At 43.6% G+C, this 16,117-nt stretch overlaps 1 protein-coding gene across 6 annotated transcripts in view; it reads left to right on the top strand.

Moving 5' to 3' along the window:
• The window catches only part of LOC106582350 (semaphorin-5B), a 318,841-nt gene that overhangs the window by 253,214 nt on the left and 49,510 nt on the right, over positions 1-16,117 (top strand). For all 6 annotated transcript variants that reach the window (XM_014165381.3, XM_014165380.3, XM_014165378.3 and 3 more), the window contains 3 exons: positions 101-236; positions 893-1,103; positions 1,348-1,555. In XM_014165381.3, coding sequence (XP_014020856.1) covers positions 101-236; positions 893-1,103; positions 1,348-1,555 — 555 coding nt within the window. The remainder of the gene's footprint in view (positions 1-100; positions 237-892; positions 1,104-1,347; positions 1,556-16,117) is intronic.

The following is a 16,117-nucleotide window of genomic DNA, read 5'->3' as shown; positions in this document are numbered from 1 at the left end:
ACACACACACACACACACACACACACACACACACACACACACACACACACACTCTCAATCTGCCTCCCTCCTATCTCTCCTTTCTCTGTCTGTCCTACAGGAACAGTATAGCAGCATCTGCAGTGTGTGCATTTAACCTTAGCTCCATCACCCAGGCCTTCAACGGGCCCTTCCGTTCCCAGGAGAACCCCCGCTCTACCTGGCTGCCCACCCCCAACCCCATCCCCAACTTCCAGGTTAGTGCTGGTCTGGAGGGTAATCCTGCCCACCCTGTGTATCCCCAGAACCAGGACGAAAGGACACTGCATCTAGGAGGCATTTGATATAAGAACTAGGGATCATGCACCACATAGCCCACATCATTTAAGAAATGCAACCGTAGCTTTATGAAGCTTATACATCCAGTATTTAAGAATGGCATTTAAGGAGCATATTGTTGCTGTAGCGTGCCAGATCCAGAGATGTTGTTCAGCCCAACAACAGTCATTACATTGTAACAGTCATTACATTGTAACAGTCATTATATGTAACAGTCATTATCTTGTAACAGTCATTATCTTGTAGGTGTGAATAAGTGTGATTACTAAAGGACAAAATGAGAATGAAATGACCACAGCTGAGGCGTAGTATTCATTTAATCAAAACAATAATGACTGTGAACATAAGGCATTTTTCATTTTCATTATGTGGCTCTTTTCTCTTTCCCTCGCTCTCTTTCCCCTCTTTCTCATACTCTCACTCACTCACTCACTCACTCACTCACTCACTCACTCACTCACTCACTCACTCACTCACTCACTCACTCACTCACTCACTCACTCACTCACACTAAACCTCTCACTCCTCCCTCCCGCCCGCCTGCCTCTCCCACCGCTCCTCCACCCTTCCTCAGTGTGGGACCATAGATGATGACGGCGGTCCTAACGATGGTCTGACGGAGCGCAGCCTCCAGGACGCCCAGCGGCTGTACCTGATGAACGACGTGGTGCAGCCCGTCTCTGTGGACCCCTTGGTCATGCAGGACGATGTGCGCTTCTCCAGGCTGGTGGTGGACATCGTACAGGGTCACGACACCCTCTACCACGTCATGTACATCGGCACAGGTCAGTCGAGTTCAAATGTCAGGTGTCAAGGTCAAGGTCAAGGTCAATAGGTTAGACCCAATAATCAATAATCAACCAATTAATTAATCAATCAATGCCGGCACCCTTCCCTAGCTGTCCATCCAAAGGACGTTCTATTGATCTATTATAGGACCCTGAGTTTTCCCTAACCACATGACCAGACTGTATACAGTACAAACCAACAAATTCTCATCATCCTCTTCCTCCTCTCTCCTCCAATCAGAATACGGCACCATCCTGAAGGCCCTGGCCACCACCAATAAGAGCCTTCAGGGGTGTTACCTGGAGGAGATCCAGCTCCTCCCCCCTGGGGTGCGGGAGCCAATCCTGAACCTGCAGATCCTTCACAGTGATAGGTCACTGTTTGTAGGACTCAACAACAGAGTTCTGAAGATTCCATTGGAGAGATGCTCCAACTACAAGACTGAGACGTGAGTTTCTTACATTTTTACAATTTGTACAAGTACACAAAAGCTAAACTGGCCAACAAACCCAAACGTATTGGAGAGTACATGTTAGGAAAAGCTGCAACTACATGACTGAGACTTGAGTTCCTCAAATTGAGGATTATTACACATTCTCTATCACATCTCCGCGTTTCAGTATAGTTTCTGTAAACTTCCATAAAAATGTACAGAGTGTTGTTTATTGCTTACTTGGAAACAACTTGCCTTCATTTCATATAGCCGAAAACCTTTAAACAGGTCTGCATATGTATTTTTCTTAAATGCTATATTTAAAGTACTTAGTTTAAATATAGCATTTAAAGGTTTTCGGCTATATGAAATGAAGGCAAGTTGTAACTGTATTTTTGTTGTTGTAATTGTATCAGTAACTTACTGTATTAATCAACAGTATGATAGAGTGTAAACAGAATACAGTAGATTAGCGTACGATGCACAGTAAAGTACCGTACATTTGTTTTACAGCACACCGTAAGACCTTTCTGTAATTTCAACAGTAAAACACCTTAGAATGCACAGTAAAATACCATACATATTTTTTACAGTATTAATTATGATGCATTGTGGGAAAATGTTGGTAGGCGGGGAAAGAGTCTCTGGCTCATGAACATATTTTAAGGTGTGGCTTATAAGAGACTATATTTGTTACACCCGTGGGTGAGAATGCTGTACCCCCACATAATATTGTAATATACTTTTTTTTAGAAATACTTTAAACCTCGTTTTGAAGGTCTACAGTAACTTACTAGCCAATTGCTGCCAGTAATTTACTCTAATTCCAAATATAGTAAAATGTATGGAGCACCAAAAACCTTTTGAACACTAGTAGATGCATGGTATTGTTGTTTCTTACTTATTAACAGATTTTCAGATGTGTCTTGTAAAAGTCTATATTTATTGCACCTGTTAGTGAGAGTGCTGTACCATTGTAAGTGATATGTAGTAGTTAAGCTTTTGTTAAGGCTTAAAGTGAATATTATATAAAACACCAAATATCAGTTGGTATGCTGTAGTACATAGTTAAATATTCACTATTACGAGTTGCTGATTTTATTTTCAATACAATTCAGCAATAAAGTACTGTACTGCTGTTTTGCTATATATTTACTGCAGCATACTGTAAATGATGGTGCATTGCGGAGAAATATTGTGGGAGGAGAAAGAATTACTGCCTCATTAACATATTTTAAGGCGTGCCTTGGAGGTGGCTATATTTGTTGTTGAGAGTCCTGTACCAATTTAAGTGATATGTGGTAGTAGTTCTCTAACAATTAAATATATACTGAACAAAGATATAAATGCAACATGCACCAATTTCAACAATTTTACTGAGTTACAGTTCATATAAGGAAATCAGTCAATTTAAATAAATTAATTAGACCCTAATCTATGGATTTCAAATGACTGGGCAAGGGCGCAGCCATATGTGGGCATGGGAGGGCATAGGTCGAGCAAGGCCCAACCAATCAGAATGAGTTGTTCCCCACAAAAGGGCCTTATTACAGACAGAAATTCTCCTCAGGTTCATTAGCTCTCAGGATGGCTGGACTCAGACGATCTCGCAGGTGAAGAAGACTGGTGAAGAAGTTTTGTAGTGATTCCGTGTTATTGTTGTTGATGTAAAGAATATTTATTGGTCGGTGGTGTGTAATGAAAAGCAAACAGACGCTGCACTTGACACACTTATGAAATTGCTTATTCCAGTTACTAATAAGCATGCACCCATTAAGAAAATGACTGTAAAAATTGTTAAATCCCCATTGATTGATGAGGAACTGAAAAATTGTATGGTTGAGAGGGTTGAGGCAAAAGGAATAGCAAATAACTCTGGCTACACAACCGATTGGCAAACATATTGCAAATTGAGAAATCATGTGACTAAACTGAATAAAAAGAAGAAGAAACTACTCTATGAAACAAAGACAAATGACATTAAGGAATGATAGTAAAAAGCTGGAGCACCTTAAATGAAGTTTTGGGGGAAAAGGCAAACTCAGCTCCATCATTCATTGAATCAGATGGCTCATTCATCACAAAACCGACTGATATTGCCAACTACTTTAAGGATTTTTTCATTGGCAAGATTAGCAAACTTACATGCTGACCACATTGCTCGCATCGCAAAATAAATGTACACATACATGTTATTCAATCATTGCACCCACACTGCTCGGACATGTCAGTGAGCATCTGCGTGGCCAGGTGCTAAAAGAGAAATTGGTTCTATTTGTGACGCTCAACATGCTGCAAGTCCAGCCTCTCCCATCTCCTCATTGGTGTTTAGGAGCATATACCCATGTGCATGATTGACAGATGAACTTAGGTCCACACTCTGGTTGGTTGTAGTAATGCTGTAAAGTTGGTTGTTAAGTTGGTTGCCAACCACAAAGAAGAAAAAGAAGCTGAAGGAAGGAGGAGAGATGACGAGAAACAAATTTGTTTTACCGTTTTATCTGTGGATTCATTGTCAGAGTAGAGGACCTTGTGCATTTCAGGTAAAACAACCCAATGTTTATATACCAGGACAAATTAGCTAGCAACAGCAAGCTAGCTAGCTAAATTGCTATAAAGTGTTTAATGCTTTTTGACCTGTCCCCAAATTAATATAGTTGGTTCAGAGTTTGTTTTGATATTTCAACCTGCGTGTCCTGATCGCTTCTGGTGTGGGTGAATAAAATCAACTCGCGATGGCACAAGCGGACACGCACACGTGCAGTTTGGTCAGCATGTTAGGCATGACATGCCAGCAACAAATGATGACACTACACATCGAAGTATATCTGTTACGCACGCCTCTAGAAAGAGGGAACGCAACACCCTGCTACAACTTAACTCTCCGTGTTGTGAAAGAGGTATGGAAGTGTAGGCGTGAGCAAGGATGACACAAAGGCAGAGAATACCGTTAACAGGGAATTTATTCCTTCACGCGGTAAGGTTGGGGAAAAGGGGCTGGACGGAACCAAAGCAAAGAAACTAAATATCAAAACCCCCTCTCCTACCTTACCTGCCTACCCACTACTTACCTAACTAGCACCACCTGGTGCACTAACCAAAATACAGGGGATGGTCCGCCCAGGTCTTTCCTAGTGTGCATAGACAGCAAACTACTACGGGTATATGTATGCCCGCGGGCCTCTTGCCTAAACACTCCCTAGGTGCCTTCCCCTTCCCCCCTGGGAACAAATGAAACAGAATTACACAAATGTAAGTCAATCAAAACACTGCATCCTATTGACACACACAACCAATCAGCTCCCTCAGCAACAACGGACACAGTACATACCAAAATTCTTGGAAACAACCAACATTCTATAACCCTCAGCCATTAGCCTTGTCTCTCAGCAATCATCTCTGTCTCTCCTCTCCCTGAGCAACAGCACACTGGCTTATATTGGGGTTGTTAATTGAGACAGCTGCGTCCTGACGAGGGGGCGGGGTCAGCTCTCCAATCAGCAATGGGGCCGACCAATCAGCTGCTTGGAGAACTTCAGGAAGCCATTACCTGAAACACACTAACAAATATACAAACTACAACACAGAAACTGGGGAACGTAACAATATCTGACCAAATTATGAAAGACAATTGTAGAATTGTAGTTTTGAATTCCGTAAAGTGAGTGTGGAAGAGGTGAAAAAATTATTGTATATCAACAATGTCAAGCCACCGGGGTCTGACAATCTGGATGGAAAATTACTGAGGTTAATAGCGGACGATATTGCCCCTGCTATTTTCCATTCAAGCCCACTAGAAAGTGTATGCCCACAGGTCTGGAATGAAGCAAAAGTAATTCTGCTAGCTAAGAATAGTAAAGCCCCCTTTACTGGCTCAAATAAAGTGGTGGCAGGTAGCCTAGTGGTTAGAGCGTTGGACTAGTAACCGAAAGGTTGCAAGATTGAATCCCTGAGCTGACAAGGTAAAAATCTGTCGTTCTACCCCTGAACAACGCAGTTAACCCACTGTTCCTAGGCCGTCATTGTAAATAAGAATGTGTTCTTAACTGACCTGCCTAGTAAAATAAAGGTAAAAAATAAATAAAAAAATACCTGACCAATCAGCCTGTTACCAACCCTTAGTAAACTTAAGGGAAAGAAATGTGTTTGACCCGATAAAATGCTATTTTACAGTAAACAAACTGACAACAGACTTTCAGCATGCTTATAGGAAAGGACATTCAACAAGTACAGCACTTGCACAATTGGCTGATGATTGGCTGAGAGAAATTGATGATAAAAATATTGTGGGGGTTGTTTTGTTAGACTTCAGTGTGGCTTTTGACATTATTGATCATAGTCTGCTGCTGGAAAAACGTATGTGTTATTGTCACGGGCGTCGTATGAATTGGACCAAAACGCAGCGGGAATGTGTATGCTCATTATCTTCTTTTATTGAAGAAATGAAACAAAAAAAACACACAAACAAAAAGAACGACGAAAAACAGTCCTGTCAGGCACACAGCTAAACAAGTAACAACTACCCACAAATCCCATAGAAAAAACACCCCTCTTAAATAGGACCTTCAATTAGAAGCAACGAGGAGCAGCTGCTTCCAATTGAAGGTCAACCCAATAAACACCACATAGAAATAGACATACTAGAACTAACATAGAAATAGACTAACAAGAACATAGCTCAACAAACCCCGAAACACTCTAAACAAACATCCCCTGCCACGCCCTGACCAAACTACAATAACAAACAACCTCTTTTACTGGTCAGGATGTGACAGTACCCCCCCCCCCCAAAGTTGCAGACCCCGGAAGCACCTCACACAAAAATAAACACAAAAAAATAAACCCCAAAACAAAATATAATCCTAACTAAAGGGAGCGAAGGGAGAGTGGCCACCGTCACCGACGGTTCTTGTGCTACACCCCCCCCCCCCCCCCCCCCCTCCCCAACCTCCTCCTACAGAGGTGGCTCAGGCTCCGGCCTTACTCCCCAACCTAACCTGTCCACCCCCGCTAACTGTTTATTATATATTACCCCTCCCAAAGTCTCTGGACTAAGGCGCATCGCTGAAGACCTCGGGCTGAGGTGCGTCGCTGGAGACCTCGGACTGGCAGGTGACTATGGGAGCTCTGGACTGGAGGGCGACTCTGGCTGCTCAGGTTCCGGACTGTAGGCCGTCTCTCTCGGTTCCGGACTGTAGACCGTCTCTCTCGGTTCCGGACTATAGGACGTCGCCGGAAGCACTGGACGGGGAACTGTCGCCGGAAGCTCTGGACGGGGAACTGTCGCCGGAAGCTCTGGACGGGGACTGCGCACTGAAAGCCTGATGCGTGGGGCTGGCTTTGGAGATGCCAGACTATTTACACGCACCACAGAGCTAGTGCGAGGAGCAGGAGCAGGACGTACTGGACTGGGCTGACGCACTGGAGGCCTGGTGCGTGGGGCTGGTACTGGAGGTACCAGACTGGAGACATGCACCCCAAGGCAAGTGCGAGGAGCGGGAACAGGACGTACTAGACTGGGCTGACGCACTGGAGGCCTGGTGCGTGGTTCTGGCTTTGGAGGCGCCAGACTAGAGACACGCACCTCAGGGCTAGTGCGAGGAACAGGAACTGGATACACCGGGCCATGAGTTGGCACTGGAGGTCTGGAGCGCACCTCCTGCACAACCCGTCCTGGCTGGATGGTAATAGTAGCCCTGCACGAGCGGAGTGCTGGCACAGGGCGAACTGAGCTGTGCAGAGGCCTGATGGCTGCCGTGCGTAGAGCAGGCATAGGGTAGCCTGGGCCTAGGAGGCGCACTGATGGCCAGATGTGCTGCGCAGACATCCTCCTTCCAGGCTGGACGACTACTCTAGCGCGGCACTTGCGAGGGGCTAGGATCGCTCGCACCGGACTGAGCGTGCGCATGGGCGAGATCGTGTGCACTTCCGCATACACCGGCGCTCTCCACTCCACACGCTCCCCATAAAAAGCACGGGGAGTTGGCTTAGGGCTCACCCTTGGCCCAGCCAAACTACCCGTGTGCCCCCCACAAAAAAATTATTGGGGGTGCCTCTCAGGCTTCCTTGCTAGCCGTGTCCCTGCATAGCGTTCTCTGTCCTCTCCAGCCTTCCTCTATGGTCCTTGTCCCGCTAGTATCTGCTCCCAAGTCCAAAACTCCTTATAACTCTGCTGCTGCTCCTTCCTCCGCTGCTTGGTCCATTGGTGGTGGGTAGTTCTGTCACGGGCGTCGAATGAATTGGACCAAAACGCAGCGGGAATGTGTATGCTCATTATCTTCTTTTATTGAAGAAACGAAACAAAACACACAAACAAAAAGAACGACGAAAAACAGTCCTGTCAGGCACACAGCTAAACAAGGAACAACTACCCACAAATCCTATAGAAAAACCACCCCTCTTAAATAGGACCTTCAATTAGAAGCAACGAGGAGCAGCTGCTTCCAATTGAAGGTCAACCCAATAAACACCACATAGAAATAGACATACTAGAACTAACATAGAAATAGACTAACAAGAACATAGCCCAACAAACCCCGAAACAATCTAAACAAACACCCCCTGCCACACCCTGACCAAACTACAATAACAAACAACCTCTTTTACTGGTCAGGACGTGACAGTTATGGCTTTACACCCCTGCTATATTGTGGATAAAGAGTTACCTGTCTAACAGAACACAGAGAGTGTTCTTTAATGGAAGCGTCTCCAACATAATCCAGGTAGAATCAGGAATTCCCCAGGGCAGCTGTCTAGATTCCTTACTTTTTTCAATCTTTACTAACGACATGTGTAGTGCTATATTGTGGATAAAGAGTTACCTGTCTAACGTAACACAGAGGGTGTTCTTTAATGGAAGCCTCTCCAACATAATCCAGATAGAATCAGGCATTCCCCAGGGCAGCTGTCTAGGCCCCTTACTTTTTCAATCTTTACTAATGACATGCCAATCTTTACTAATGACATTTGAGTAAAGCCAGTGTGTCTATGTATGCGGATGACTCAACACTACATGTCAGATCCTACAGTGACTGAAATGACTGCAACACTTAACAAAGAGCTGCAGTTAGTTTCAGAGTGGGTGGCAAGGAATACATTTGTCCTAAACATTTCTAAAGCTAAAAGCATTGTATTTGGGACAAATCATTCACTAAACTCTAAACCTCAACTAAATCTTGTAATAAATCATGTGGAAATTGAGCAAGTTGAGGTAACTAAACTGCTTGTAGTAACCCTGGATTGTAAACTGTCATGGTCAAAACACAACAGTAGCTAAGATGGGGAGAAATTTGTCCATAATAAAGTGCTGCTCTAAATTCTTAAAAGCACTATCAACAAGGCAGGTCCTACAGACCCTAGTTTTGTCGCACCTGGACTACTGTTCCAGTCATGTGGTCAAGTGCCACAAAAAAGGACTTAGGAAAATTGCAATTGGCTCAGAACAAGACAGCACTGCTGGCCCTTGGATGTACACAGAGAGCTAACATTAATAACATGCAGGGTTGGGAAGTAACGGATTACATGTCATCCGTTACAAAAAAATGGTAACTGTAATCCGTTACGTTATCAGCAAAAATGCTGTAATCAAATTACAGATACTTTTGAAAAACTAGATGATTACTTCGAGGATTACTTTTAAATTCAGAAAGGATGTTTGCGAAAAAAATTTGTTTCACACTTCTCTGTTTTCTCAATGACATTCAAATCATATTTGAACCCAAGAATGGTTGAATTCAAGAAGTATAAGCTGCCTATCAATCATTGTTTTTGAAACCAGTGGACAGCCAGTGAAAAATGCGCTCTTGCAACAGCTGCATAGTACGGATCCCAGCCTATGGAATAAAAGTGGGGCTTTTATTGCTCAATCTAATTCATGCTGATAAAACAAATCCATAGTCCTAATGGACACATGCTCAAACTTGCACACTTTTGATAGACTTAAAGGGGCAATCTGTAGTTGCTACATCCAGTTTTTGACTTATAAATGATTTATATTAATGTAAAGATATATTTTAATCGTATTATTATATGTAGTAGAAAGTGATGGTTAGAAGAAGCCTACATAACCAACCCATAAAGTAAAATTGAACATCCATATATGGCCAGCTTTGTAAACTTTACAATAACAATACAGACAATCAATCAGCAGTGGGCACACACAGAGCAACATAGGACAAGCAACATGTAGCATGCAGACAGAGCAACATAGCACAAAAAGCAACAAGACAAAATCACAAAATCCATAAAAGCAGCAAAGTGTTTCCACACCTCACAAGCTACAGATAACAGACAACATGGAAAGCGGCAATACACAACTAGGGATTACGTTCACAAATCTGATTGCTCTTTAGCCATGTCTTCATGTTTTTTGTGAAAGTGTGATAGGTGGTGCAGTTGTGTGTGTCTGATGGCAGTGTTTTCCAAACATGGGAAGCTCTCACAGAAAGCAGATTGACTAAAGGTGCTTTCCCTTAAGGGAACTATACAGTCACCTCTCATGGCAGACCTTGTGGATCTGCTTCCATAGGTTTGGGTTTTCTATTTAACAAAAGTACTGTGGAGGGGGAGCCAGGCCATTTGGGATCTTGAATACAAGACATGCGTCAGTGTATTGCACAAGATTTTCCCAACTCAGGAGCTCATGCTTTCTGAGGATGTAACAGTGATGATGGCTATTGGGCTTCCTATCAATAACTATGAGAGCCTGTTTGTAGACCAACTGAATGGTTTAATGTTGTACAGCAAGCTTGGGCCCAACTAGTCGAGCAGTATGTGAAGTGGGAGAGTATCATAGCTTTGAAGTACAGTTTTGCTACCTCTGTAGTCAAACAATTTCGTATAAATCGGAAATTAGCTAGGTTGAATTTGGTTATTTGAGTTACCTTTTTCACCTGCTTTTTAAAAGAGAGGTTAGAATCAAGTATGATGCCAAGGTACTTAAAATCAGATACCACCTGGAGCTTTTCCCATGACTCATAGACATATGGCTCAGTAGCATCAGTTGCCCTCTTTGTGAAGAACAGGCAGACAGTTTTTTTTCACATTGAGATGCAAACATGAATGACTGAGCCACTTTGTAACCTGGACCATTACAGTATTGAGTTCTTGTGCAGCTTGTTGTTTGCTCTTTGCATGCACATATATCACTGTATCATCTGCATACATTTGAACTTCACACCCAGTACAGACAGAAGGCAGATCATTAATGTACAGGCTGAACAGAAGGGGCCCCAGTATTGACCCTTGGGGCACGCCCACATCATAGCTAAGAGTGGGCAACAGCTCATTGCTCACTCTGACACACCGAGTTCTTCTGCCTTCAAGGTATGATTTCATCCATCTCAAGGCATCGGGGGAAAAGTTGAACTTGGACAATTTTGTGATAAGAACTTCATGGTTAACAGTATCAAAAGCCTTCCTTAGGTCCAGATACACAGCCCCAACAATGTCCCCTTTGTCCTTCTTGGACTTCACATTTTCCATTACAAAGCAGTTGGCCATTTCTGTGGAGTGTTTTGCTCTGAAGCCAAACTGTATGGAGTGTAATGTGAAGGGGCTGTTGTTGAGGTGGGCAATCAGTTGTTCTGCTACACATTTTTCAACAACCTTCGACACCACAGGTAGTATACTAATGGGCCTGTAGTTACTAACGTCAGCAGGGTCGCCCGATTTAAAGATGGCCGTTATTATGGCCGACTTCCAGACCCTTGGAAACACCCCCTGATCAATAGATATGTTGGTGACCTTAGTAATGGGGCCAATGAGTGACTCTTTGTAGTTTTTAAGAAAGGAAGAGTCCAGCCCAAACACATATTTGGCTTTAGAGTTCTTTAGTGAGCTAATCACCTTGTTCACCCATGACTCAGAAACCTCCCTTATGATGAAGACAGGTTGAGTGTCATTCACTAGCACTGAGCCCAAGAAACCAGTGGAGGAGTTATGTGTCAGTACCCTGACAGTCAACAAAGTAGGAATTGAAGGCTATTGCTATTTCGACTGCATCCTGTGTTAGATTGTCATTTACCATGATTTCTAGTCTTTTTGCAGTGTTTTTGCAGGTCTTTCCCTGTTCATTTTTTTTGATTCTCCCAAATCAATTTAGAATTTCCCTTTGCTTCACCAGTTATGTTAATAAAAAAGTTTGCCTTGGCCTGTCTGATTTATTTCATCACCTTATTTCTCAACATGGTAAACCTACGTCTGTCATGCTCTAATTTGGACTTTAGGGCTATTTTTAGAGCATGATTTCTCCATTTAGCCGAGGAAGAGTGCTCTTTTGGCCAGGTTTGGATTTGATTTTCTTTAGGAAGCCAATTATTGTAGTCTGGATTGTGGATAGACAAACCTATCAGCTTCCACATCTGTATAGGACAAGAGATCATTCCAGTTAATTCCCTTAATTGCATTTTCTAAATAATTTAATTCACTCTTCGGTATTCTGAGTTGATCAGGCTTTCTAACAGTAGAGAGGTTAAACCTGTTCTTAGAAAGCTTTCTGGCTTCAAGTGTCAGATTATGATCACATAGCCCAGTAACCATATTGCATGATTTAGTCACTCTCTCTGGTTTATTACTGAACACCAGATCAATCTGTGTTTTAGAGCAACATGTCACCCTGGTAGGCCCTTTAACTAGCTGTGTAAGTGTAACCGATGTGAAATGGCTAGTTAGTTAGCGGTGGTGCGCGCTAATAGCGTTTCAATCGGTGACGTCACCCGCTCTGAGACTTGAAGTAGGGTTGCCCCTTGCGTTGCAAGGGCCGCGGCTTTTGTGGCGCGATGGGTAACGATGCTTCGTGGGTGTCAGTTGTTGATGTGTGCAAGGGTCCCTGGTTCGAGCCCAGGTTGGGGTGAAGAGAGGGACGGAACCAACACTGTTCAATAAGGTCAAAGGTATTAGTGATTCATTTCAGAGTTTTCCTACAAGACTTGTCTTCATAATTAATGTTAAAATCTCCCATTAACATGACCTCTTTCCAAAAATGACATTCCCTAAGCATGTTATTAAACTGATAAAAAAAACACACTTTTGGTGGAAGGTGGTCTATACATTCCAATAAGGGTAAAAGACATTTGGGGAGACAGTGTAACGTTTAGGCCAATACAGTCTAGTTCATTATCACATGACCACTCAATTTGTTTACATCTGATATGTTCTTTAATTTAAATCATCAGACCCCCTCCTCTTCCTTCAATCCTGTCTCTCCTGAAAACATTGTAGCCAGGCACAATCAAAGCAGCATATGGAGAGTTTTTATGAAACCATGTCTCTGAAATGCAGAGGAAGTCAAGGTTGGAGTTTGTGAGAAGATGTTGAATTTGATCACTTTTTGTAATGACACTGCAAATGTTCAAGTGCCTCCCTAGTAGTCCCTTGGGTTTAGCACGTGGGAATGATTGACACATTGAAAAAAGTAAAATGTTCTGTGTTTTCTGATGGCTGGGTTTAGGCCGTTTTGATTAGGGGTAGTTCGGTAGTGCAATTAACTATCCCTTCCGCTTGCACTGGATGCGGGGAACTAATTAAAACAACTTGCATGCCAGAAGCAGAGTCAGGGATCGCGTATAGCGACTTGGATATGTTTGGAGAGTCAAATTTCATTTTGGAGCCGGGTGACTCGAGAGAAACCATGGGACCATAGCACTCACCCACTTCCGCAACGGCGACGATCAGTGGCCATCCACTGCTTTCCACTCCGGTGAGTATCGCTGGCTCGGTGATGTTAGGCCCAGGGTTGAGTTGCACATCCCCGGAAAGCAGGAGGGTAGTGGACAGGTAGTTTAACAGTTTCCGATAAATGTTGGACCTGTGTTTGTTACTCCTAAATGGTTCAGTGGAATAGGGAGCGAGGTAGACTTGGCTATTATTCAGAACATTATGTTATGCTGTGTACTGTCCGCTCCTGTGTAACGGTGAACCGATGTGTTTGGTGTTGTAATTCTCCAGCAGTAGATTGATTGTGTCATCCCAGCAAGGACGCACTGAGATTATCAGTAGAGCAGCTACATAACTGACAATCATGGCAATATACTAGAGATAAAACACACAATTGCGCTATAAATCTTTGCATGAGTTACTTAGCTGGGGTCGGCGTACACCTGATGTTAAAGATAAAATAACAGCATCTGTAGGAGAAGCGGCACCACCCTCTCTTCCGTCTGCCATCTTCCACATCGATCTTTTGCCTTCTTCTAATGCCTCTTAATTAAGGGGAAAGTAATCTAAAAGTAACTGAATGTTATTAGATTACGTTACTGAGTTTGAGTAATCCAAAAGTTACGTTACTGATTACAGTTTTTGACAGGTAACTAGTAACTAACAGATTACAATTTAGAAAGTAACCTACCCAACCCTGATAAAATGCATGTCAATCTCTCCTGGGTCAAAGTGGAGGAGAGATTGACTTCATCACTGCTTGTATTTATGAGAGGTATTGACATGTTGAATGCACCGAGCTGTCTGTTTGAACTACTGGCGCACAGCTCCAACACCTACGCAAACCCCACAAGACATGCCACGAGGTCTCTTCACAGTCCCCAAGTCCAGAACAAACTACGGGAGGTGCACAGTACTAGATAGAGAAATGTTTAGGTACCCTTCCCCCGATCAGTGCCTCAACACAATCCTGTCTCGGAGCTCTACCGACAATTCCTTCGACCTCATGGCTTGGTTTTTGCTCTGACATGCACTATCAACTGTGGGACCTTATATAGACAGGTGTGTGCCTTTCCAAATCATGTCCAATCAATCGAATTTACCACAGGTGGACTCCAATCAAGTTGTAGAAACATCTCAAGGATGATCAATGGAAGCAGAATTCACCAGCTCAATTTCAAGTCTCATAGCATAGGGTCTGAATACTTATGTAAATAAGGTATTTCTGTTTTTAAATTTAATAAATGTGCAAACATTTCTAAAAACCTGTTTTCAATTTGTCATTATTGGGTATTGCGTGTAGATTGATGAGGATTTTTTATTTTCTTTATCCATTTTAGAATGAGGCTGTAACGTTACAAAATGTGGAAAATGTAAAGGGTTCTGAATACTTTCAGAAGGCACTGTAAATTACTGTAAATTAGATTACAGAAAAATGTTAGTACTGTAAAATGGATTACCGTAAATTTGATTACAGTAGTTGTACTGTAAACTCAATTACAGTAACTTACTGGCCAATTGCTGCCAGTAACTTACTGTAAATTTCATAGGAAATGTTTTACAGTGAACTCTGTTTGTCAGGCCATAAGCATTTCATTAATGCTTTTAATCAACTCTCTCTGCCTGCTGGATGTGGGGACAACAATCCCTCAAAGTCAGCCTGTTTTTTTGGGCCAAAGTAAAGCTGCATCCATGCTTTGTCAGCTCGCTGTGCAATAACGTGTGCTGAGGCGCATGAAGGGCAACTTACTGTATGAGAGATTGTTTTGTGTATGTGTGTGGAGGGGCTCATGCATATGATGAGTCAGCACGCTATTTCTTAACCCACTTTCTCCATCACATGTCACCGACAGTAATACACACACAGATGCACACACACTCCTCTTCGTCGCGTACATCTGTGAACACTAAACAAGGTGTAATTGAGGAAATGTGAGAGCAGAGCGGGAGCGGAAGCCTCGGTAGCCAGGCCTATTTAAAACACAGTGGGGAAGCCTCGGTAGCCAGGCCTATTTAAAACACAGTGGGGAAGCCTCGGTAGCCAGGCCTATTTAAAACACAGTGGGGAAGCCTCGGTAGCCAGGCCTATTTAAAACACAGTGGGGAAGCCTCGGTAGCCAGGCCTATTTAAAACACAGTGGGGAAGCCTCGGTAGCCAGGCCTATTTAAAACACAGTGGGGAAGCCTCGGTACCCAGGCCTATTTAAAACACAGTGGGGAAGCCTCGGTAGCCAGGCCTATTTAAAACACAGTGGGGAAGCCTCGGTACCCAGGCCTATTTAAAACACAGTGGGGAAGCCTCGGTAGCCAGGCCTATTTAAAACACAGTGGGGAAGCCTCGGTAGCCAGGCCTATTTAAAACACAGTGGGGAAGCCTCGGTAGCCAGGCCTATTTAAAACACAGTGGGGAAGCCTCGGTAGCCAGGCCTATTTAAAACACAGTGGGGAAGCCTCGGTAGCCAGGCCTATTTAAAACACAGTGGGGAAGCCTCGGTAGCCAGGCCTATTTAGAACACAGTGGGGAAGCCTCGGTAGCCAGGCCTATTTAAAACACAGTGGGGAAGCCTCGGTACCCAGGCCTATTTAAAACACAGTGGGGAAGCCTCGGTACCCAGGCCTATTTAAAACACAGTGGGGAAGCCTCGGTAGCCAGGCCTATTTAAAACACAGTGGGGAAGCCTCGGTATCCAGGCCTATTTAAAACACAGTGGGGAAGCCTCGGTAGCCAGGCCTATTTAAAACACAGTGGGGAAGCCTCGGTAGCCAGGCCTATTTAAAACACAGTGGGGAAGCCTCGGTACCCAGGCCTATTTAAAACACAGTGGGGAAGCCTCGGTAGCCAGGCCTATTTAAAACACAGTGGGGAAGCCTCGGTACCCAGGCCTATTTAAAACACAGTGGGGAAGCCTCGGTAGCCAGGCC

This window comes from Salmo salar, chromosome 21 (assembly GCF_965601325.2).
Source record: "Salmo salar chromosome 21, fSalSal1, whole genome shotgun sequence".
In the NCBI taxonomy this organism is placed as follows: Eukaryota; Metazoa; Chordata; class Actinopteri; order Salmoniformes; family Salmonidae; genus Salmo; species Salmo salar.
This window is presented reverse-complemented; position numbering and strand designations above follow the sequence as displayed.